We start from the raw sequence: 24,410 nt of genomic DNA on the forward strand, positions 1-24,410 counted from the left end.
ACCCCATTCCCCCCCCACCCCGTTCCTACTTTCTGCTCCCCTCAGAGGAAAAGTGAATGCCCTTTAGCTATCATAAGGGATCAACCAAGGGTAATAATCTTGAAATCGAGCGAGTCAATCAAGAAAATATTAAATTAAAAATATATTTTAAATGCGTTTAGAGGAGGATCGGCGTCGAAATTTTAGGAGTTTCTTTTTTTACATTGTAGGTTACGAAAAAGTGGCTAACATGTTTGGTCTACTTAGCGCAGGTCACTGTCTTCTTTTTTATCCCTGCGGTTTTCTCTTAGCAAGGTGACCGATACAAATCTCTGAAGAGATTTGAGATAATATGTTCGTAAGCAATTGTTTTCCTTCCTTCTTTTAAACATTTTACTGCTCATTTGAATATCTATTTGCTAGGTGCAAAACACGGGAATGATGAGGTTGGAAAAAAATATCAATGGTTAATCTTAAGGTCGGAAATGAGATGAGAAAGACATAAAATGAGAAAGAGAAAGATGTGAAAGACATAGGGTCATGTTATTAAAAGAGAGTTTAGACGGTGTTTTACAAAACCACGTTCTAAGCCATCTTCAATTTTTCCAACAGTCATATCTAAACATTGTCTGCTGCTGATGGTAAAAAGAAGACTTGCATCCCAGCCTAGAAAACTATTTATCTACTTAAAATAAACCACTTATAAACAGATGAATGAATGACTGAATGAATGTTTATTTCCCACAATTATAAGTAACATAATAAGTACATAGATTTGGAGGCTCACTGATTTTCTTAACCTAAGTTAGACTCTGGTTAAATAACTGGCCCATAATGTTTATGTTATGTCTGTTTCTGTCTATAATATATCATTTTTTCACCAAACACCATATTTCTTTCACATAATGTTTATTGCATCACGATAGAAAACCTGAGTCATCTGCGAAATCCGACCCAAAGCCTCCAATTGTTTTATATAAGCCTCCAACCGTTTACAACTAATAATTATGAGTGAATTTCCAAGTGGTCTGGTCGATGAAATTTTCAAAAACTTTTCAGTATTCCATACACTGATATTTCATTGAAACTTTAGCTTTCCTGGGGAGGTGTTCCTAATTAAAAACGCTTCCTCATGGCGATATCGTAGTTCCCATGCTAACTTAACACCTTAACTTGAATGTGCCAATTGCATATACATATTTCAGCTTTTTCAACATAACAGTCTTCGTTAGGTGGTTATTTCATTATTTTCAACCAACTATAAAGGCAGGGAATAGAGGATTTTCTAGCAGGTAACATTTAACGGTTCATTTAGCGATATTCTGCTCGTTATTGGGAAACATTTGTTACTTAACTGTTCTCTTGGCTTGGAAAGTGATACCAACAGCGCCGAGTTTCAAAAACCATTTTCATGTCTTCTTGTTTTAATTAATTAACATTTGGTGTTTCGCTACACTATCGGCCACTATTGAAAGGAATAATGATTCGAGTTAGTCCTTCTTAACAATTGTCTTTTACAATACTCCCAGAGGCCCCGGTGAATTCAGACTTTATTGCAGTGCCGAGTTTCTACCGATAAATAAAAACTGATCCAGTTTCTAATTTCTTTAATTATTGTGCTCTATCGGCCAAATTTGCATGTCGAATACAATTCAAGTTTTATGGAACAATTATGTTATTCACCTCTCAAAGTTAACCGTGTTCTAATTGTTGTTTCTGTGTATATTGCACTGATTTATAGTAATTTCCGCCAGATTCTCCTGCGTGTAAATCACTACATACGATACGGTACTGATGAAATTAGCCTCATGTCAAATTGGGTCGACTTTCCTCTCACAGAGAGTTTTTCTGTTGTAATTAGAGTCATAGCAGTGCATAAATACCTTTCATATATTCACTGTAGTCATTTTATAGACTTGTTCTCAATTGTCAAGCAGTTTAAAAGTCAGTACCTTCGAAGTCAGTATTTAAATTTTATATTTTTTACATTCTGGTATCACTTAGTTTAAATGACTCTGTTCGTCATAGAAATATTTAAATAGCTTTTGTCCCATATTCAAGGGAGGAAAAATGACAAAAATCGCCTTTTTATTATTCCCTTATTAGTGTGTAGCAGTTATGCGATATGCACGTAACAAATGAAGTTGTGAAATTGTTAGAAAATAATTTAAAAAAGGGAAGAAACCCGTGGACTAAAATATTCCGGTCACCATCTCAGTTAATTGTTCATAATTTTCCCCTTTTTATGTCGATTTTTTTTATTTAAACGATGGATACTGATTTAGACATTATCTCTTGGTTATTGTTAGAAATAATAACATGATAAGTTTTTGCATCAAATGGAAACTCGGAAAAATATCCGAGCTTCATATAGGATTTGAGTCCACGACCTACCATGATCGAGTCGGATGCTCAAACCACTGAGCTACTGGAGACTCCATGGTAAGCAAGGGTGAAATGTGGGTCTTTGACTAGAACTGCATCAAGCAGTCTCATAGTCAAATCAATATAGGCACGTACGACTCATAACTGAAATCACACAGTCACATTAAAGCATATCAAACAGGTACATATAAGTTTTCATTTGATGAAAAAACTTATCATGTTGTTATCTCTTGGTTATGATGAAAATAAACTATTGGCCTAAAATCCAAGGCCTTTTCCACACCTATCTACTTTCGTATGAAAAAGCAAACGCTTTTTTCCGTTTTTGCCCGCCACCCACGCGTATCCGATGGAAAAAGTAACTTTTCGAAAACTGCAGCCCATGAATTCGAACTACGCCGTTCTCTCAAAAACTCGTAGTAAAATGACGAGAGTTATATCGTTTTCCCCACAATATGACACTGGTTCACGCGCGCGAACTCTATCTCGATTGAAAAAAACTAGTATTCCTACTCTTACTTGTACAAGACTCTAAAGGTATCTAATAATACCATAAGGAACAACACCGCTTAATTTGCATTTTGCGCAGAAATTAAGGTGTTTTCATAAGACTCGCCCCCAGTCCCTTCGCGGAGAAACCAGTTTTGAAGCTCGATTTACCACTGCTTTGTGAAATATCTGCAAAACCAACCCGGTAAACCTATTTTCTCTTTTCAGATTTCTAACCACAATATCGTTTGCCTTCAGAGGTAACGAATTATATTATTTTGTTGAATATCTTAGTAGTACTGGTTAGGAAAAGTTTTCAAACAGATTCCACATTGAAAATGATTTATGAATAGTGAAAAATTCTATGAAATGAGTCGTTAACTGTTCGCTTCAGAAAATAATTCCTGTTTTTGGGAAATGCTCAATTATAGTCCTTTTTGTCCAAACATGCAGAAATTACCATATTTCAATGCTTCGTTGCTGAAGAACAAGCATGGTGACCCCCTCTTTTTATTTCATTCTTGCAGTTTACATATAGTGAACCACACATGGGCGAAGTTTGGAAAAATCTGAGTGTAGGCTCTATTTTAGGGGAATGACCTTCACTGAAAGAAGAATGAAAAACAAACACATTAAGTCAATTTGTGGGTTGAAGCAACGTTGAAATCGAGAAACACGTACATTTAAAAATGTCCTTTTATTTATTTTAGGACATGGTCATCCACCGAGCACTTTTTCTTCCACTTCTTGCAATTGCCACTGGGTCTTGTAAGTTAAATTATTAGATATTTGTGTTACCTATTTAAAATTTCAAACTGAGCTATTCACCGACATGAGCATTTGTTGTGCAATATCTATTCATCTTCATAATACGTCCCTTCGCGATAGCTTTTATTTTATTTTTCTTTATAGCTTCCTTCTAGAGATCTATATTAAACAACTAACTGTAAAGGAGAAAAAATTGTCAGTCATTTGTAACGTGAAGTTAAAGGAAGCAAGAAACTTAAAACTCTAGTCGGGACCATTATTTGGGGAGTGTTTTGAACTGATCGGGTTCCATTTCGTCTTTTAATTGATGAAAAGATAACACATTGCCGAACCAAATCAAACAAAGAAGTCATTTTGAAGCCGATTAAATTTCAAAAAGCGGATTATCACTCTCTTCATTGCTTAATTAACATGACTTAAATGAAATTGAAATAAGATGAAAGAGAAGATTTACTGTATGTTACCTCTTTTATCTTGAAGACAGGGGTTGGTCTGATTGGGAACACTGGGGTGACTGTACTGTCCCGTGTGGTGGAGGAGTCCAAGGAAGGCTCCGCACTTGTCTAACACCCCCGTGCGTTGGGCCTTGGTACGAGACCAAAGAATGCAACTTAGTGAGGTGCACAAGTAGGTGATAATGACAGTTATTTAACTTGGAGCCTTTGAACTGTACTGGAATAGACCTTATTAGCTTCGTTGTTTTGTTGCCTTATTACAGATCATGTGACGGTACTCTAGGGAGTAGCTTCTTTGATAATTGGTCATATTCACGCTCGCATGCATTCTTTACTTCCAAAAAGACCAAAGCCGATGATCGATTCTCCTGAGAATATCACGTGGTTTGAAATGGGCAATTAGCATTTAGAGCGAATAAGGTCTAATATTCCATGATTAAAAGAAACATTTCCCCCTTCTAAAGTCATTTTATATGGTTACGTAACACTGCTAATACCATTACCGGTGTATCAGCTGTCACAAAATCTCAAAAAGTAACAAAATTTAATCTGGCTGGTTTTATTAAGCAGGGAAATTAATCTCAATCAGGAGCTATGACCCCGTCTCAATGTCTTTTCCTTTAACTAAACAAATCTTTGTTAAGGTTTGTAAGTCTTTTAAAATTTGAAGTATGTTTTACTTTCTATAGTTGTTTAGGTAAACCAGTTATCCTTTGCACATATATCCTGCTTAATTATTGTTATTTTCAACGACGTGTTCTTGAACTGTTCTCGTAAATTTCATCATTTTTCTTCCAAGATATTATAATTCGGCTTTCCCATTTTGAGGTTGGTCTTTTAACCTGTATAGAACAGGTAGCGGAGGCGAAGAGGGGGGGGGGGGGGAAGGTGAAGTAAAGCGGGAGTAATGAAATAGTATACATTTCTTTGCATTTTGACCTATCGTCTCAACTAGTTTGTTTATCTTTTATATACAAGAGCGACTGAGGTACGCAATAAACTGCTTGCATTCACCTCAAGTCGGTCTTCGATGCTTATAGTTGGCGGTTAAGAGTGATAAAATCAGGTGCGAAATGTGCGCACAGTCGATTTGTTTCCGACTTTCTAACGAGGAACTCTACAACATACGGAAAAAAAGAATTGGAATGGACCTTCACAAAGTCTATTTTCAGTCTTTTTCCTCTTGAACTGCACTCAAAGTATTGTAGTAAAACTCAGCAGACCACTTTACAACAATTGTCAACGGTCAGCTGAACGGTGTTTATAATAATCTCCGACCCTAAAGGCATAGACTACGAGCAGTCGTACTTTTTTCCACAGATCACGCGTGCAAAGTGACGGTAAAATTATGCAAATTAGGAAAGTGAACGAGGAGGGATTGCGGCCTCACCGCTCGCTTAATCCATCGCGCTACAGAACTTAAGAGAAGAAAGAGATTGCTCGCGGTCTGCTAAACGCACAGCCTGTACTTGCAGCTCTCTCAAATAAACAGTTACACACTTAAGTGTCGGCCCTCTTATACCTTAATATTACGCCAACACTACACGAAAACTATTGGCCGTAAACCCTTTCTTACTTTTACTACTTGCGCGTTTAAGGAAGGTGCCTACTAATACCGAGGCATTTTTGCGCAGCTTATGACTATGCGGGTAAACAAGATCTTAGCAAGGGCTATTGAAATCCATAAAGAAAATTAGGGGTAACCAAGCATTTTTTAGAGATAATTAAGCAACAGTTATTCTAAAAAACAGTAAAATACAAACCAATGTATAGCGTTTTCTCCAAATTGAAGCCTTCTTATCTCTGAAAAATGCGTGGTTGCCCTAAATTTTCTTTATTGGATACCAAGAGCACTTGCTAAGTTCTGCTTTCTCCGCGTAGTTTTAAACCGCGAAAAGATATCCCTGTATTAGTGGGCACCACCCATAGGAAACCCAACACAGCGGCAAAATGAGTGCGCATGCTCCGCAGATTTGTGATTCGAGCGAGAATCGATTACGAATGCTCCACTTCAATCGCCAAATGTTACCCCAATATTTTTTTGTTGAATAAGATATATGTTGGAGGAAGTTCGAAGGAACCTTTCCTTAAAGCGGATACCTTATCTATTTTGATTTGGTCTTATCCAAACAATGGAAATTTTAAAAATGCTGCCATTTCGCCGCGTAAGATTGCTCACGCGTGACGAGCATGCGCACTCATTTTGCCGCTGTGTATCCGAAAACCCGAGTATCTCGAGATGCGCAAAACGTATGCGCAGTAACAAAAGTAGGGACCGTCCTTAAAATAACCGTCCCACGTGTTAGTTTGCGTCAGGGTTAGGAGCCCCTATTTTAGTTCCTTGACTCAATCATTTCCAGGGCAGATCCATTTTTAGAAATGCTTTTCCCGCGAAAGGGTATGACGTATGACAATCCACCGTACGGAAAAAGATGGCCGTTGTCCATTTTACCACAACACCTTGCAAACCTAACACAGCCAATAGACGAAGAGAAAGCCATATTTTTTTAAGAAATTCACCTATACATTAACAACATTGTGTATGCTAGGTTTGAAGTTTTAAAAACCCTTTTCTCTGCATTTTTATGAGAAGTTTTTGGTTTTTAGAAGCCGAAGAATTACCAGTCGCCATCTTTTTATGTACAGTTGATTTAGTTTCCATTGCTTTTTTGATTGGGTATTAAAACTTTAGGCTTTCCAAAGCTCCTCTGGGCGACCCTTCTAAAAAAGAGCTACTCTGGAAAGGGCTCACTTCAAGTCTTAGCATGAGAAAAAGTGGTTCCGGATCATGGGATCCTGCTGCTAGCACAGTTTAGTTCAATTCACAATACTGTTCAGTATGTAAACACGAATCACAGGCACGGCCGGAAGGGGAAGGGTTTTATTTACCACTGATTGGCCTTATCGTATGTCGTTTTCTTTTCTTTTTTTTTGCACTAGTTGGTTTGTGTTTCAATCTGTGCAGTGAGCATGTCCCCTGCAAAAACGGTGGGTCATGCCTGAAGCAAGAAGATGGGAAGCATCGATGTCACTGTACTTCCGAGTGGACTGAGCCTTACTGCAACACGCCGAGGGGTGAAAGAGGTGAGCGATGTTACCAGGAAGGTACAGAGTGAAGGTGAACCACAGGTCGTCCACATACCCGGAGATTAACCTGTTTCTGAACCGTAAAGCAACACGGAGTAATGCTACTACTCCCTGGATGGGATTCTAATCCCAGCACAACATACCACAGTGACTAGGAGTATTGGTATCCCTCCCCTCTACCTGGGTCGGATAGGATACCCAGCTTGAAGTGACTACGAGAATCTCTACTCCTCATCCCCTGGAGGTCATGCTAGTCAATGATAGGAGTCAATGAATCTCTTTTGATTGGCCAGAGTAATAAATTTTGTTCTGAATTTGTGACACTCAATTGTAAAACGCTCCGTGCACTGTATGTTTTTATCCTCCTTTTAGAAGCTACCAAACGATCAATGAACTTTTGTTAGTATTCATATCATGCATTTCATCTTATCAAATGTTTTCTTTTTCTGTTTCTTTATTTGCACGCTCATCTAGTGTTACATGAACTTATAGCTATGAAAACCAAGCTACTTGTTGTTGTTATCCAGAAAAAAGAAATTCATTTAGGAGGCGGCTTAGCCGACTGGTTTGAGCTTCGAACTTGCAATACGGAGGTCCCGGGTCCAACTCTGACCTCTAGTTGGGAGTAGCTGGGGTTGTTTTTCGGTAGCATCGGGTTAACTCCTTGTTAACGCTTGTAAATAGCAAACTTCTTAACCATCCTATGTTCTATTTGAAAAAGTTGTTTCTGTGTGGTTTGTTTCATTAACCACTTATCTTCATTTCTTCTTAGAGTCATCATCATCATCATCATCATCATCATCATCATCATCATCATCATCATCATCATCAACATCATCATCATCAACATCATCATCATTATCATTATTACTTAACCCTTCTTCCTTCATAATCGAAAGAATAAATGAGAGCATTGCCAGTACATTCGGTATTATTTTTCATCATTGATCTTGTTTTTTTAATCCGGCAACGCGGTTCCCTGGTCGACTCGATGGGAACTACTTATACGAGTTAAGTCTGGAAACAAAAAACCTTTCGACACAGTCAGAACGTGCAAATTGCCAAAAACACTTTGCAATGACGTGTATATGTTCTCTTTGTCTTTTTCAGTACGCCAACCTTGCCTGAATCATTGCTCCAAATACATTCCTTGTGAAGGTTTAGGAATATGCGTGAAACAAGGAGACGGAAAATTTCGATGTCAGTGCGGCAAAATGGAATTCGGAGCTCATTGTGAGACGTATTTTAGAGGTGAGAACAGCCCTATCTACTGGAAACCAGGAACTCAAAAAGATAATAGGACGGTTTTCAATTGAGTGTCGAAAGAAATAGGCTCGGCTTCAACTTCATATCGAAGTCCAAAGCACACAAACAACAGGAATGAATAAACTTGATTATTCAATTTCCTTTGAATGTGTCCTCTTGGCCTCATTGTCAAGCCGACTTTTAATATATCGAAAGGAGCCTATTTCGCGTTACCCTGATTCTTAGACGGTCCAAGTCTCTCACGGCCACACCGCGAGCGACTTGGACCGTCTGAGAGTCAGGCTACGATCTGCCACGCCATTTTTAAAATTACAAAATAGCCTGTATTTTTACTTAATATTTCTTTACCGATTTGACACCTGTAGATGTCTGTTGGGGAGACGGAAACTACAAGGATCCGCTGAACTGTAATGGATTTGTAGAGTGTATCAATGGCCTGCCGTACCGCAAGTCTTGTCCAGGAAATAACAGATTTAACGCTGAAACAAACAAATGTGAACCACCCGAAAAGGTCTCTTGTGATTAAGGACGATGCCTACTTTTTTTACTGCGCATACGTTCTGCGCATCTCGAGATACTCGGGTTTCCTATGGGTGGTGCCTACTAACACAGGCATATTTTTGCGCGGTTTATAACTATGCGGAGAAAGCAGAACTTAGCAAGTGCTCTTGGTATCCGAAAAGAAAATTTGGGGTAACCATGCATTTTTAGAGCTAATAAAGCTCCAATTTGGAGAAAAACGCCATACATTGCTTTGTATTTTACTATTTTTTAGAATACTTGTTGCTTCTGATTATCTCTAAAAAATGCGTGGTTACCCCCAATTTTCTTTTTGGATCTCAACAGCCCTTGCTAAGATCTGCATTCTCAGCATAGTCATAAACCACACAAAAATACTTCCCTATTAGTAGGCACCGTCTTTAAGACGCTCGTAATTATGTTTTTCCTATAGATCAAGAAAGCTTATCTTTTCTTTACTACGCAGTTGATTTTTGATGCGATTTTAGCGGCAATTTTAAGGGCGTTTTAAACTAGAATTTTATGGAGAGTTGACAAGTTGAAAATTTTTTTTCGAAGGACGTACTTGAGCGCTAGTTTGCATCAGTGATTCGAAATTTGCGCTTTAATCAATCGTCGCTAATATCGCATAAAAATATTCCTGTATACAACATTAAAAGTATTCCACGCAAAATTGAACGGAGCTCAGGGAAAGTTTGGTTGTATCATCTGACCACGGTAAAGAGATTCAAAAGTCGACGTCCTGAGTGCAAGAGTGCCCCCAGAACGAAGCGAATATTTCTACGAAAAAAGAAAGAAGAAAAAGAAAAAAGCGAACACCTTTACTTAACTTTGTTGTGTACATGTTCGTAGCTGGCCATCCAGTGAGAGTCAAACAAATAAGATGTAAACGAACGTACAATGTCAGAGGCCGTACTTTCCCGGGGAAGGGGAGTGTTTCTCAGTTTAGTGGGCTATCCGTGGAGGGTCTGCACAAAATAAAAGGGGTGCATTTTTACCCTCGCGGTATGCGAGAGTGCAGCGAAATTTCTGACTGGGGTCACAAAAATAGACACTGAACTGAGACAAATCCAAGTATAAGAGTATTCTGTTCCCTCTTAATGCACTTACTGGCGATCTACAATTGTACACGAACGTTCATTTTTGTTCAATCAATCCGTACGCTAAGAGAACACCACTACGACCAACAACAACTACGACGCGGTATGATTTAAAGCATAAAAATGCTTGTGGGGTCTTGTAAACTATATTGTTAAAAACTACGAGATAAAAAAAAAAAAAATAAATAAAATTCAATTTAAATGGTACACTAATAGCGATATATATTAGGATTAGGAGGATAAAATGATAAAACTTTTTACAGATCATCCTTATGGCTCCCATTTTTTCTTATTTTATTTATATTTGTGCCATTTAATTGCAATAAAAAAAAAAAAAAAAAAAAAAAAATAAATAAATACATTCCTATTCCGTTCTCCGCAAAACAGCAACGTGAAATGACCACAATCAAGGTTTTGTGTAGAACGTGAACACACGATGGTGAATTTTTCATTCACTTTCTCAATTGAACGCCACGCCTACCAATTTGGTTCCCGTGCAGTTCGCCGTTTCTGTAGAAGTTGAACGGGTTGAAATAATCGCAGATTAATTTATTTTCAGGTGATCTTAATGTTATAGCTTTGATGTCGTCGCTGCTTAAATTCCCTAATGCCGAGCCCGTATCTCCGAAGTATTTCTTTCCTCTCACCTGGTGCCCGTTTCTCGAAAGTCGCGGTAACTTACCGGGCCCGATAAGTATATTTTTAAATGTTTTTTCGCCGACTACACAGTGATTACAGACATGGTACTTGGCCAATGTTTTCACATATGTCTAAGATGTTAAAATTTAGTATTCAAAGCTAACAACAGTTGACTTCTGTTAGGACACTACACCTGTATTGCCATCACATATTTGTACGCCTTGCGAATCTATACTCCTACTGGTCAGCGCCCGTGAAGATGTAAATAAAGGTGTTTCCGTGGCAACGCCCAACAAAGGGCAACAATGGCGGCTGATTTGTCATTTGCATCTTCGGGTTGTTTTGAGAACAAGTTGTAATGACTTCGCTTAGCATGTAGTAAAAGTTCAGGTATTTTGTCATGATGGTGGAGAAATCTAAGCCCGTTACTACTGCGGAGAAGCAAGAAAATCTTTCCAAACGGCCAGGTAGGAAAAAGTACAGTTGACTTTAATTTTTCATGACGAATTGAAGCTACTGACTTTTATGATTCATTGATGTTCATAAATGTTTTATTATCTTTAGCGATACTGATAACTGTCTTTTGTCAGCCTTGCACCTTGTCTTGCGTTTTCAATATCTTATGACTTTATTCTTTTGGTCTTTTAAATTTCTGCAAGCGTGCGAATTCAACGCACAAGGAAGTTAAGGGATACGTTCAAGGAAGGGATGACAAATTCTGATCGCACTTGAAATAAATTCAGCCAAATTTCAAAGTCGCTCTTATTCTTAAGGGGGTTCGACTTTGCTTTTGGAATGATCGTTGTTAAAAAATACAAAACTGTGACTTTCATTTTTGCCAGGGAGATAGTTCAAGAAAGATTAAATAAGGACACTTGACATTGACAGACTCAAGAAAATGTACACTGTATCGGTGTTTTATTATTCTTTAATTTTTTTGCTGTTTAGTTGCACGTTATACGCCAGTTAGTTGCACGTGGCAGTGACCAACTCGAAAGCCTAAGCTCCTTTGGTCACTGCGCACATTTTACTTTTCACATTTATGTAATTTAATGCTATCTTTAAATTGCTTTTCTTATATATTGTAACTTCCTTTTGTTGTGAGCCATTGAAATAGTGCACAATAATAAAAACCTTAAAAACCTCATGTCACCAAGTACAAAATACGATTCTTTATTGTATTATGTAATTTGTAATGATCATAAAGTTGACTCAACATACAAAGCAAGTGCATTTGACCCCAGCTTCACTCCATTTATACAGAATTAAAAAAGATTGCGACTGATACATTTACCCATAATTCTTAGCATACGAAAACCCTAAAAACGTTCATAAAGACGCATAGAAAATTGCTAAAAACTTCAAACCTAACATAAAAAACATTGCTAGTAGTCAGGCTGGTTGAAATTCACAAAAAATGTGGCTTGACTGTGTGTGTTTTGGCTATGTTACATAGGTGTGCAAGGTATTAATTGGTAGAATGTACAACCGCAATCTTTCACAGTAGGGTGGATTGTACCTTTGATAACCTAACTGTATTTGTAGCCATCATGTCTCTCCTTTCATCATAGGACAATATCCCAAATAAAATAGTATCCACCTTGGAGATGAGGCTGCAGGGTCGTCTCATGTATCGCAACTCACAGTAAATCTACACTACACATATCAGTTAACTGTTTAGTGTCATCCCAGGGTTAACTGTTCATCCCACACCCAGTTCATGCAGTATTTCTTAAGGGTGATTTACAAGATACGACTGTGTCGCATGCAACAAGGTAATGACAGGCCTACGACACAAATTGTTCGTGTAAATCAAACCTACAACTCGTTTACGACTGTGGTGTACGTAAAAAAAAATGCCATAGGATTTTAAAACATGTTTCAAAATCCTACGATAATCTTAGGTATCGGCAATGTTGAATGAGGAGAGCTGTGTGTGATTTTTTTGCATGACGTGAGCAGCACGCACTCTAGAAATCGCATGCGACAGTCGATCGTAAGCAAAAGTTGTATCTTCTAAATCGGCCATGAGAATGCCTAGCTGTTTACAGTTTTCAAGCTGGTACCCATTTTTAATCCTGGGTGGAGAAAGCTGACAGTGTGATGTTCAGGAGGATTTCTTCTAAGTAATTAAGCAATATGTTTTTTGAACAACCATCACTCTCAGGTCAAAACAGCAAAGTTACACTACCTCCAGTTAACGATCCCTCTTCCCCTTGATTAGAAGGGAAGAGGGGGTGCAAAGTTAGCCAGGGAGCCAATTTGTTCATTAAATTGCTATTTGTAAGGAATTAAACCAATTCAGACTTGGGTCTTGAAAGTCTTAATCTTGATTTTAATGGAACACAACTTTCCCTTTGTAAATTTTGCTGTACGTTCAAATTTATTCACTTTGTACCCATATGTTTTAAGGCATTCTAAAGAAGTCAAGCTCTTCATTGGAGCCAGTGCCAGAGTTTGCAGAGTCCCAGCTCCAAAGAGCTGATTCTAACCTAGAAATAGTTGAAAGTGAGGTAAGGGTATAATGCAAGAAGCACATTTATTTAACACTAATGTAAGAACAACCTTGAAGCACCGTAAGAATAAGCACAGGCATGAGAATGAATATAGTGTGTGAAACATGACACAAGATGTTCAGTGCTTTTGATTTTCTAAATGATTCTAATATGTTGTGCATACTAGTGGAATTTTCAGTATAAAACACAAGCACAAGGCGTAACATGCAATGTGACTAAGTCCTGCTACAGTAAGTTCTCATGCTGGCATTTGTGCTGATCTAATACAACAGTTCACAGTCTGAGGAGGGGTTTTAACGCTTGGAATTTTTGGTTGGGGGTATGCGGCTAGCTTCTCCAAAACCTGATGCTTAATCAATTTCAGACCAAAACATGTAAATTTCTGTACCCCTTTTAAGACTTAACCTTTCAAATTCATACCCATTTTTAGGCCTGGTCTGTAAAATCCACACCCATTTTCAGACTTTCAGACCAAAATAGTTGAAATCTGTACCCCAGACCAAAACAGCTCAAAAACAATACCCTAATATTATTGGTGCAGCACATACAAATATGTACCTAGATAACTTATATATTAACGGGAGTGCCGCCTAGGAGTTCGCACTTATGACAAATTAAGCACAAGCAGATGAGTGATGGTCAAGCTTGTGTTTCTGGCAAGAACTCATTTTTTCTTCAAAAATTATCTCTTTTTTTTAACATAAATTCGAACATAAAGAGAATGATTAAATACTAAGCTAAAACAAAGTGATAAAAAGGATAGGTCACCCAAGGCTCAGCTGAAAACAGCCTGATATTAATTATTGTTTGATAATATACTTCAGAATCCAGATCCTTTGTTTCAAGAAACATTGCGATTGGTTAATTTTCTTTCAAGTGGCCCCAGTTTGAGTAGCCACAATGTAAATTATTTAATAAGGCAAATGACAGTGTAAGTACTTTAAGCCAGCAAACTAACAGTTTTTAAAGCCTTGTGTATTATTTTATAACATAATTTCTGTATTAAATGCTACAAAAGTCACAAATTATTTGAGTGTAGTTGGGAAACGGTTGAAACCAATACTTTCAAGCAATACTGTACATGTATGTACCTTAATTACTAATGAACTGTTCATTATAAATTATATAATAATTTTGTAAAATATAACAGTTGTTGTAATATGCAAATATTACATTTAAAGGTTACTTTGTATATGTTCACTTTTCAGAGAACATCAACACCACATGAAGAACAACAAAAATTCAAGACACTTTGTGAGGGGGTACAGAACTGCTTGGCGTTATTCCAGACTTCTCTCTCTGAGGTGAGTGTGGCCTGACTTCATGTACTAGTCTAGATAATAAATGGCCGTAAAACATGTTTGTTGTGGGTTTAGATTTTTTAAACCAGTTTGGTTTTTCTTTTTCTTTTTTTCCAGATAATGCTTGTCGTAATAAATCTGATACATAGGAAAACAATAGAAAAACTGGTTTTAAAATTTTCAAACCAAAAACAAATATTTGACTGAAATGATTGGAACAGACATGTTAAATAAATATGTGCCTTAATTAATTTCCCCAGCTGTAAATATACCATTCCAGCCAACAGTGAGATACAAACTTCATTTATTGTTTATTCTGGGAAACAATGTAAGGGAAGGAAAAATATATTGCGATGCCCCTCACCCCTCAGAAATTCAAGTTTAGCCACATAATTAAAGTGATTTAGATGTAACTTGTTTTATTTCAAGCTGAGTCACAAGTTCATGTGTGCTGTAGAAAAAAAATCACTCATTTGTTGTCCTTATTTCATCATTTTTACTGATATCAACCTAGGAATATAAATGCCGAGGTCACTCTTCGGTTGTAATGTTAACATATAACTTCTAAATGTATATTGTTTTGCATTTATCCAGTTGCTTGCCCTCAAGGATGAGCTACTAAAGGTGAGTTATTTTACTCTACGCTCTTGTGGTTCTTGAGTTAATCCTTAAAATCAGGCCACAAGAGCTTTGTCTATTACCTGAGCACCTTTATGATCAAGTTTTACACAAGGATAAATTCTTTAAAATGCAGTAAGTGATAAGCTAATACTAAAAATGAACTATGTTTCGACTAGTCGTCAGTCATTTTCAAGTTAGAGTCCTTGGGCCAGATTCACAAAGCCGTGAACAATAGTCTATCTGTTATAGTCTAATAATAGGCTTTTGTCAAGAAATGATACATTTAAGTTTTTGGTGCCATGCAAACAATGTATTTGGTAACTAGTAATAATCAAAGATTAGGGAGTGCGTTCAATGATCTCAAACCCAGGATCACTCTCCTCTGCCAAGTTGGTGATGATGTCACCCCCCCCCCCCCCCCTGGAAAATCTGCAGGGGAAATTGCCAGATCCATTCATCCATTCATCGACTGTCCCCTACAATCTCGACTCCAAACGCAATTACGAGTGAATTCTTTCTACATCAAACTCAGTTATATGTACATCGTGTAAGCTTTAAATATGTTAATTTGATTCTATTTAACAGTGTTTTTGTTGTGGACATCAAAATATGCAAATTCAAATGGGTTTGTTTTCATTTCAGCATGCCCTTCCTCCAAGTTTGCTATTGAAAGTTGCACTGGTCACTGGAAAATTATTTAGAAGGTAAATTTATCTGATGTTGTGTTGTCTTCAGTTGGATCAAGTAGAGTGTGCACTTAAGAGCTTGGTAATGATTTGTCCTATCCATACACTTTAAAGGACCCTATATATTAGTCAGCCTCCGCCATTTTCGATGCCATCGAAATCATTGATATTGCATGGTGAAACGAAATCTTATTGCTTAACTGTAAGTTGTGTTCCTGAAAGTATGTTTCATTATCTTTTGTAGTTTCACAGTGATTTCGTTCATTTTGACATGCTCCGAACAAAATATAATAGCCAAACCCTTTGCATATAAACAAAAACAAAGGTGTGGCTGACTAGGGCCCTTTAAGTACTAGTACGAAAAAACCAACAACTTTATTGACTACCCCTACAGAGCACTTACAGCTGAAATAACATAAAACATACAATGAAATAGAAAAAGGGGTATCGGCTTGCTTCCTAAAATAACTTGAAGGCAGCCAATTTACATGAAATAAATTACAATGATTGTGGCCGGAAAACACAGAGAAAAAAGACAACAAACACAACAGAGACAAAAACAAGCACACCAGTATCTACCTAAGTAATATGTACGAGTCCTTCTCTTCTTCAGTCACAATTTTATCCCACTCTTTTGAGCGTCTCACATCTCTTGTGCTCCAACTCATGCCTTGTGTGAAAGATTGTCTGCATGCACCTTCCGATAAATCATTGTATACAGTTAGATGAAAGATGTAGGAGTTAGATATTTCTGATAGTATATGTAATAAGTACATTGTGCAGTTCCAGAAAATATCCATTCTCCCCCCACAGAAGGTTTTTTGTTTTACACCCCCTTCCCCCAGGAAATTCCAGTTTAACTTCATACATGCACTTTGCTTCTACAAATAATTATAATTTTGACTTTTGACACCCCCCACCCCAAAGGAATTTGTAGTGACCTTCCATTGGGTGGGTATTGATTTTTCTGGAATTGAACATTACACTAACTAACCTTTCCTTTCCTCCATAGTTCATCAGATCTAAGTGTTCCAATCACAGAGTTGGTGCGGATGGTGAAATTGTACTCTACTCCATGGGAGACCAAAAGTGCTGCACTGAAAAAGCTTCATGAAGACTACGAAAAGTGAGTAAAAATTTTGATCACCATAATTGCATCAGGCCGGTTCCTTGAAACAGTGCCTGGATGATGAGATTTCTTTCTTCCTATAAACACTTCATTGTCAGTCCAAATTATTGTGTTCTCAGAGACCTAGCAGCAGTCAGTCAGGGGGTGGGGCAAATGGTGCAATGGAAATTTTCAAAAACTTTTGTAGCACCGTTTTTCCTGTGCCAGACTGACTGGTCTCTGGGGATGTCCAGCTTGTAACAATGTATTGGTGTACTGTATTATGCTGATTGGCAAACTAATGGGATTTTAGCCATTTCAAAATTTTCGGTGTAGTATTTCAGGTTTTAGAGTTTTTTTGATCTCTCCCAGCTCTGCCCACTTGTTTCTTTTCACTGACATCGTAGTGGGAGAGGTACCATCATCGGGTTGGGGCCTGCTCATGTCTGGGTGTGTCACTGACATTGTAGTGGGAGAGGTACCATCATCGGGTTGGGGCCTGCTCATGTCTGGGTGTGTCACTGACATTGTAGTGGGAGAGGTACCAACATCGGGTTGGGGCCTGCTCATGTCTGGGTGTGTCACTGACATTGTAGTGGGAGAGGTACCAACATCGGGTTGGGGCCTGCTCATGTCTGGGTGTGTCACTGACATTGTAGTGGGAGAGGTACCATCATCGGGTTGGGGCCTGCTCATGTCTGGGTGTGTCACTGACATTGTAGTGGGAGTGGTGCTGTCATTGGGTTGGGGCCTACTCATGTCTGGGTGTGTCACTGACATTGTAGTGGGAGAGGTACCATCATTGGGTTGGGGCCTGCTCATGTCTGGGTGTGTCACTGACATTGTAGTGGGAGAGGTGCCATCATCGGGTTGGGGCCTGCTCATGTCTGGGTGTGTCACTGACATTGTAGTGGGAGAGGTACCAACATCGGGTTGGGGCCTGCTCATGTCTGGGTGTGTCACTGACATTGTAGTGGGAGAGGTACCATCATCGGGTTGGGGCCTGCTCATGTCTGGGTGTGTCACTGACATTGTAGTGGGAGAGGTACCAACATCGGGTTGGGGCCTGCTCATGTCTGGGTGTGTCACTGACATTGTAGTGGGAGAGGTACCAACATCGGGTTGGGGCCTGCTCATGTCTGGGTGTGTCACTGACATTGTAGTGGGAGAGGTACCATCATCGGGTTGGGGCCTGCTCATGTCTGGGTGTGTCACTGACATTGTAATGGGAGAGGTACCAACATCGGGTTGGGGCCTGCTCATGTCTGGGTGTGTCACTGACATCGTAGTGGGAGAGGTACCATCATCGGGTTGGGGCCTGCTCATGTCTGGGTGTGTCACTGACATTGTAGTGGGAGAGGTACCATCATTGGGTTGGGGCCTGCTCATGTCTGGGTGTGTCACTGACATTGTAGTGGGAGAGGTACCATCATCGGGTTGGGGCCTGCTCATGTCTGGGTGTGTCACTGACATTGTAGTGGGAGAGGTACCATCATTGGGTTGGGGCCTGCTCATGTCTGGGTGTGTCACTGACATTGTAGTGGGAGAGGTACCATCATCGGGTTGGGGCCTGCTCATGTCTGGGTGTGTCACTGACATTGTAGTGGGAGAGGTGCCAACATCGGGTTGGGGCCTGCTCATGTCTGGGTGTGTCACTGACATCATAGTGGGAGAGGTGCCATCATTGGGTTGGGGCCTGCTCATGTCTGGGTGTGTCACTGACATTGTAGTGGGAGAGGTACCATCATCGGGTTGGGGCCTGCTCATGTCTGGGTGTGTCACTGACATTGTAGTGGGAGAGGTACCAACATCGGGTTGGGGCCTGCTCATGTCTGGGTGTGTCACTGACATTGTAGTGGGAGAGGTACCATCATCGGGTTGGGGCCTGCTCATGTCTGGGTGTGTCACTGACATTGTAGTGGGAGAGGTACCAACATCGGGTTGGGGCCTGCTCATGTCTGGGTGTGTCACTGACATCATAGTGGGAGAGGTGCTGTCATTGGGTTGGGGCCTGCTCATGTCTGGGTGGTGTACTATAAACCAGTCATGGGGCCATTATACAATGTGGAGGCTGCCTATCTAATGTTGATTATGTCTCTAGATTATATAGGCACCTAACTTTGAAATTAGTTGGACTGGTACAATTTGTTAATTGGCTGAAACACAAACTGCACGAATGATGTTTTAACATAGCACCCATGCTTCCCTATCTAATTCTTATTGGCGTCATCATGGTACATTTCTCAACGTACGCACTGCCGTGCATCCATTTAATGACATGTGCAAGTCAGACAAACCAGTTTTTACAAAGTTTCCCTAGAAATTGAAAATTGGAATTGAGTCTTCTCCAACTGTACCGTGCATCATGTAAACAACGGGATGAATGGAAACCCTAGCTTCTGCCTTAACTTTGAAATTAGGCAGCTTGAGCACAGACGTTCGTGAGCCACAGACGGCAACCGGAAGTCGAATGTTTCCTTTTTTGGCGTGGTTTTGCTCCTTACCACGGACAGGAAAAGCTCTTGTTGATGACTGTGGCTTGAACGTACAAACGCGATGGCGTGTAAACGCTCCAAAAAGGGAAAAATTCAATTTCCAGTTGCCGTCCGTGGCCCAAAAATGTCTGTGCTTAAGTTCCCTATTGATACCATTTTTCATTGATTAACCATTGTGGCATGTTTGTAACTTTGTAACTTTGTTTTTCCATATAGCACATCAAGAAAAGTTTGTAATCAATCATAATAAAACTTCTTTTCTGCACAGTACTTTGTTGTCACTATGTTACAAAAGAATAATATTGGTTCATGCTTTTAATTTTTAGCTGTGTGTATATCGAGTAATGGATGCACTTGGGAAGTTTGGAGAGCACTCAAGAAGCCAGAGTTGCTTGAGGCGTACTCTTACGCTTCTTTGTGCTCTCCAAACTTCTGGCGTACATCCATAACTCAACATACGCATGCTACATTGTAAGCATGAACCAATTCTAAATTAATACTGGTATGCACGTACAATGGATGATTGTATGATAATGTCAATTAAAATATTTCAGGTAAAAATTCGTGCAGTGAACATTCTCTATTGAAGACAGACACTTCTGAAAGATGAAAATTCTTTAGTGTCTCATAATTTATGCTATGCTTTAATGAGCATCATTTTAATGTTCAGGCTGTTATGTATTCAGGAGATGAGTTGAACAGCATACATGTTTTACATACCTGCCAACCCCCAGAGTACAAAAATCTGGAAACATCTAGAAATCTTCAGAGGCACCCAATGAGCCAAATTTTCAGAATTCATCAGGGAACAAACTCAACACAAAGTGAACAACGAAATAGTATTTTTTAATCTTTTTAAATTTTTTTCTGGGAAACAATTATGAGTATTTGATTGGTTGATTTCTGATTTGCTCTGTTTCACGTTTCCCATCGAGAACAGCTCAAATAAGAACACTAAATCCACTTCTTGTGTTAATTCCTTTTTGACATCTCGAAAATAACGAAATTAATGAAAATATTTGAAAAAGGCCACGGGAGGCATTTCCCGGGAGATTTGGTGCTCTAAGCGGGAGACCGGGACCGGGACCGGGACTTGGAAACTGGGAGAGTTGGCAGGTCTGCATGTAACAGGCCTTCCCCACAAGTGACTGATCTTTTTTATGTTCCTTGATAGCAAACAAAGACAGCTCAACGTGGCTTTACAGAAGCTAGTATTGGTCGGAATTCAGGTTGATATTTTTATTTTGTACTATGTTTTATTTCTTCATAAAGTAAAACAAGCTGTCTATGTGGAATACCAACAACACATGCGTACATGTACCTCCTTATTACTTACCCCATTGGGAGTACTCTGCATTGTGGGCTATTCAAGAACGCTCCACTCTAAAGGGATGTCTTTTTCATAAACCTCATTTTCTGCAAAAGGGAAGCAATTTAAGGGTAGCATTTAAATCCCATGTCTTAGAAAGCGTAATAAAAAATTGAAAAGTGTTCTTCCCGGAAATCTCAATGCAAAGATTACACTTGCTATGCCATTTAATTTATTGGCTTGTTATGTGGTTTATTAGCAAGGTGTAAGTTTTTCTTTTAAATTATTATGTGAACGTGGTGCTTCATGTATTTTAGCAAAATTTGGTATGTTGAAGCTTAAGGGCAAAGGTTGAATTCCTGGGCAGAACCTCCCCTTATCAAGCTTAATAGAGTACTCCCCAACTGATTACTTTAAAGTACTTTCATTGTCACTGATCACAATTTCTCACCATTGCCACAGAGTGAAAGATTAGCTCAAGAGAGAAAAGTACTGAACTGGGAGAAGCTGTTCTCTAAAATGATGGTAAGTAATATATGGAACTCATGGGAATTCCATGGAGTTATTTCACACGGGTGCAGCACTCCACTTATTTTAACATACATGTGTTTAGCAGAGTATGATTGTATGATGATGTATTTACATGTACAGTGTATAATGTTAGCTAGAAAGACAATCATGCAAACAGGATTTAATTAAAAGCTAATACCTGGCCTGTGCTTGAGGCTTGAAATGGTCATTTCAACTCATTTTTCACATAACTGGAAAACAGCTTATCACCCAACTTTTAATTCACATACTTTTCACAGCGTCTGTGCACTTCACATGCATGTGAAATTCAATGAGAGATTGACAAAATGTTTTCACATGAATTTTCACATCCTTGACACACGTGAAACAGCATGTGAATTTGGGAAACGGTTTTCACATAATTTTTCACATGGTTTAAAATTTCACATATTATATTTCACTGCATTTTTCACAGTGTAAAATATTTCACATGTGTTTCACATGATCTTCACATGTTTTTCACATAGTTCACTCTCGTAGTGTAACAAGGTGAAGATGTCAATTATGGGAAAATAATGGGAAGATCATACGTGGTTATCCCAACTTTTCTTTTTGGATTCCACTACCCCTTGCTTAGATCTGCTTTTCATGTATAATAAGTCAAAAACTGTGCAAAAATACCTCTTTATTAGAGAGTACCAACCTTAAGAAGATAGTCACACATGTCATGCAAGAACGCCAAAAGAGAGGTTTTACTCAGAACTGATAAAAATAGGAGTCCGTGAAGGTTTTGTCCACTTATACAAATTGTCCACTTATACAAATTCTTGCTCATGATTCAACTTTCTTTTAATTTTCCAGACGTCAAAAGCGCATGGTTACCGGTGGAAATTCCTCATTGAATCTTTCAAGGAGAAAGTGAAAACTGGGTAATACTGCCTCACCCTTATATTTTGCATCTTCTCTGATTTGATTAAAGTACATGTACATGTATGTATTATGATCTACAGTCAACTCTCTTTACTAACGGGACATCTCAGGGACTGGCTCTAGCTGTGCACTATATAAGGAGTATAATGACAGACTTGAATGAAATTTGTGCGGGACAATCTTGTCCCTTGGGTCTCTCGTCTTTGTGTGCCGGCCCGCTTGAGCACCGACTATTGTCAGCCTTGGACAGCCTGTCCGCCTTACATTAGTTATTACGCGGTATCTGTTTACAGAGAACCATAAAGAGGAAAATTGATTCAGGGTATCCCCCCGGTCATTATTGCAGTTTAGTGCAGTTTTTTTTTCTACGATGTTTCGTTAGTAAGTGAACAACATTGATGATTATATAAACAACAGAAACGAGAAGCTTTTTACAGTGGCTTTACGTGTATATATCTAGTAAGTGCGCAGCACAGTAATTGGTTTGGTCAATAGAATGTCATGTTGGTAAAAGAAAAAGTCGTTTGGTTCACAGAGTCGTGAACCGTGGAACATGATACAATTCTCTGGATCATTGGGCAAAATACACTTGCTTTGGTTTTGTGGAATACTCTACTTTCTGTTCTTGAAATCTGTAGGGAAGTTTATGTAGCTGGTGCAAGTACAGATGAAGAAGCAGGTAAATGCTCTTAGATGTTTCGGCAACTGTTTCTCGGTGTTATGACTCGTGGGGGGGGGGGGGGGGAATCAAGAAAGTTCATAGGGAGAGGCTTCGTCCCGAGGTCCAAACCCTTAGTCTTTCATGTACCATGTTTGACAGAAACGGTAACCCTTTCATATACCTTCCGTAGGAAATGGTACCCCTTTCACATATCCACAGTAGAAACGCTCTATCTTTTTTCATTGGGTCTGTTCGAGATATTTTGAAAGGCCCTTTTAAGTCTATACTTTGGCTCGTGAAATCTCTTCCCTTTTATATACCTCCATACTGAAAGGGGTACCCCTTTCTGGCGGAGCCCCCCCCCTGTATAGTCCATTATAGGGAGTACCCCCCTCCGAGTGTTGCGATCGTCAGGTAGCGTAAAAGAAAAGATTCTAAAGAAATTTGCACCAGAACGCAATAGCTAACAACGGTCTTATTTACACTTTGTAAATTCGTCTTTTTTTTAATTCCTTTTTATTTACGGACATTTGGCTCGCCTACTTTTCACTGAACGAAAGCAGTGCAAGGCTGGAGCCATGTGCACGACTAATTTATAGCTGCAGAATATTGACCTCCTCTCTTGTCCTATTTTGGGGAACTTTGCGGCATACATGTACCCCCATAAAAAAAATTACAAGGAGTACCCCCACCCCCCTGGATTTATCTACTTTTATTTGCTTTCTTTGACAACTGAAGTGTTCCATTTTGACCACAGAACGAGAAAAACAGAAGAGCCAGCGTGAACTAGAGTTCATACGAAGAAGAAGCATGAACCGAGACACAGCTGCTAAGAGAATTATGAGGGAGTCATTGGGAGGGACTAACGGAGATAAACCGGTGAGACTTACATGATGTGTGTGCATTAATGATACTTTGGAGTTCAAGTGTGAAAGGCAGTTTGGAAATCCAACAAACACTTGGTCACTGCCAAAACGTAATAGCCAACTTTTCTTTAAAATGGCTATTTATCGTGATGATAATCTTCTGCACTGACCTCAATATTCTCTAAATCTTATTCGCCAGTCCTGATCTCTCATTTCCCATTCCTCTTTTTAGTAGCATCTATGTAAAGCTTCCCGTTCACGTTATACCTTATCAATTCACTTTAATTTGTTTGCTGTGTTTTTTGTAGCCGTTCTCGGCGGACAAAGATAAAGAAGTCATTGTAGAAGATGATGGTCTCAGCGATGAAGAGCTAGCAGGAATTCCTCAGAGAAGTCCAAGCCCAATCGAGAGACGACGAGTGCCCAGCCCAACACGGATAACCCTTACCCCTGATATCCCACCGGAGAAGTATGTTCTGTTAAGGACGGTCCATACTTTTGTTACTGCACATACGTTCTGCGCATCTTGAAATACTCGGGTTACCAATTGGTGGTGCCTACTAACACAGGGATATTTTTACTCGGTTTAAAACTATGCGGAGAAAGTAGAACTTAGCAAGTGCTTGTGGTATCCAAAAAGAAAATTGGGGGTAACCATGTATTTTTCAGAGACGAAAAAAAGCTTCACTGTGGAAAAAAACGCCATACATTGCTTCGTAT

The 24,410-nt window shown here is 39.1% G+C and overlaps 2 protein-coding genes across 3 annotated transcripts in view; both read left to right on the top strand.

Annotated features, from left to right (window-relative positions):
- Positions 1-239: 239 nt before the first annotated feature.
- LOC146453920 (uncharacterized) lies at positions 240-9,733 on the top strand. Of its 2 annotated transcripts, none has more exons than XM_085096102.1 (6): positions 240-337; positions 3,564-3,621; positions 4,102-4,248; positions 7,017-7,160; positions 8,274-8,414; positions 8,795-9,088. In XM_085096102.1, exons 1-6 carry the CDS (start codon positions 332-334, stop codon positions 8,953-8,955), a joined length of 657 nt encoding a protein of 218 aa, XP_084952228.1. In that variant the 5' UTR covers positions 240-331; the 3' UTR covers positions 8,956-9,088. The 2 variants fall into 2 exon arrangements, with proteins under 2 accessions (XP_084952228.1, XP_084952229.1); XM_085096103.1 differs by lacking the exon at positions 240-337 and adding an exon at positions 1,178-1,271 and having other exon boundaries at positions 8,795-9,733.
- A 1,227-nt stretch (positions 9,734-10,960) lies between these two features.
- Positions 10,961-24,410, top strand: part of LOC146453921 (uncharacterized) — a 34,490-nt gene continuing 21,040 nt past the window's right edge. The window contains exons 1-12 of the mRNA XM_085095961.1: positions 10,961-11,154; positions 13,100-13,200; positions 14,412-14,507; positions 15,099-15,128; positions 15,768-15,829; positions 16,824-16,937; positions 20,589-20,643; positions 21,186-21,248; positions 22,095-22,162; positions 22,802-22,842; positions 23,582-23,703; positions 23,999-24,159. Of these exons, the coding sequence (XP_084952087.1) occupies positions 11,088-11,154; positions 13,100-13,200; positions 14,412-14,507; positions 15,099-15,128; positions 15,768-15,829; positions 16,824-16,937; positions 20,589-20,643; positions 21,186-21,248; positions 22,095-22,162; positions 22,802-22,842; positions 23,582-23,703; positions 23,999-24,159 (980 nt within the window). The 5' untranslated portion in view covers positions 10,961-11,087. The remainder of the gene's footprint in view (positions 11,155-13,099; positions 13,201-14,411; positions 14,508-15,098; positions 15,129-15,767; positions 15,830-16,823; positions 16,938-20,588; positions 20,644-21,185; positions 21,249-22,094; positions 22,163-22,801; positions 22,843-23,581; positions 23,704-23,998; positions 24,160-24,410) is intronic.

The sequence above is a fragment of the Pavona decussata genome, unplaced genomic scaffold (genome assembly GCF_977016875.1).
Source record: "Pavona decussata unplaced genomic scaffold, jaPavDecu1.1 SCAFFOLD_321, whole genome shotgun sequence".
In the NCBI taxonomy this organism is placed as follows: Eukaryota; Metazoa; Cnidaria; class Anthozoa; order Scleractinia; family Agariciidae; genus Pavona; species Pavona decussata.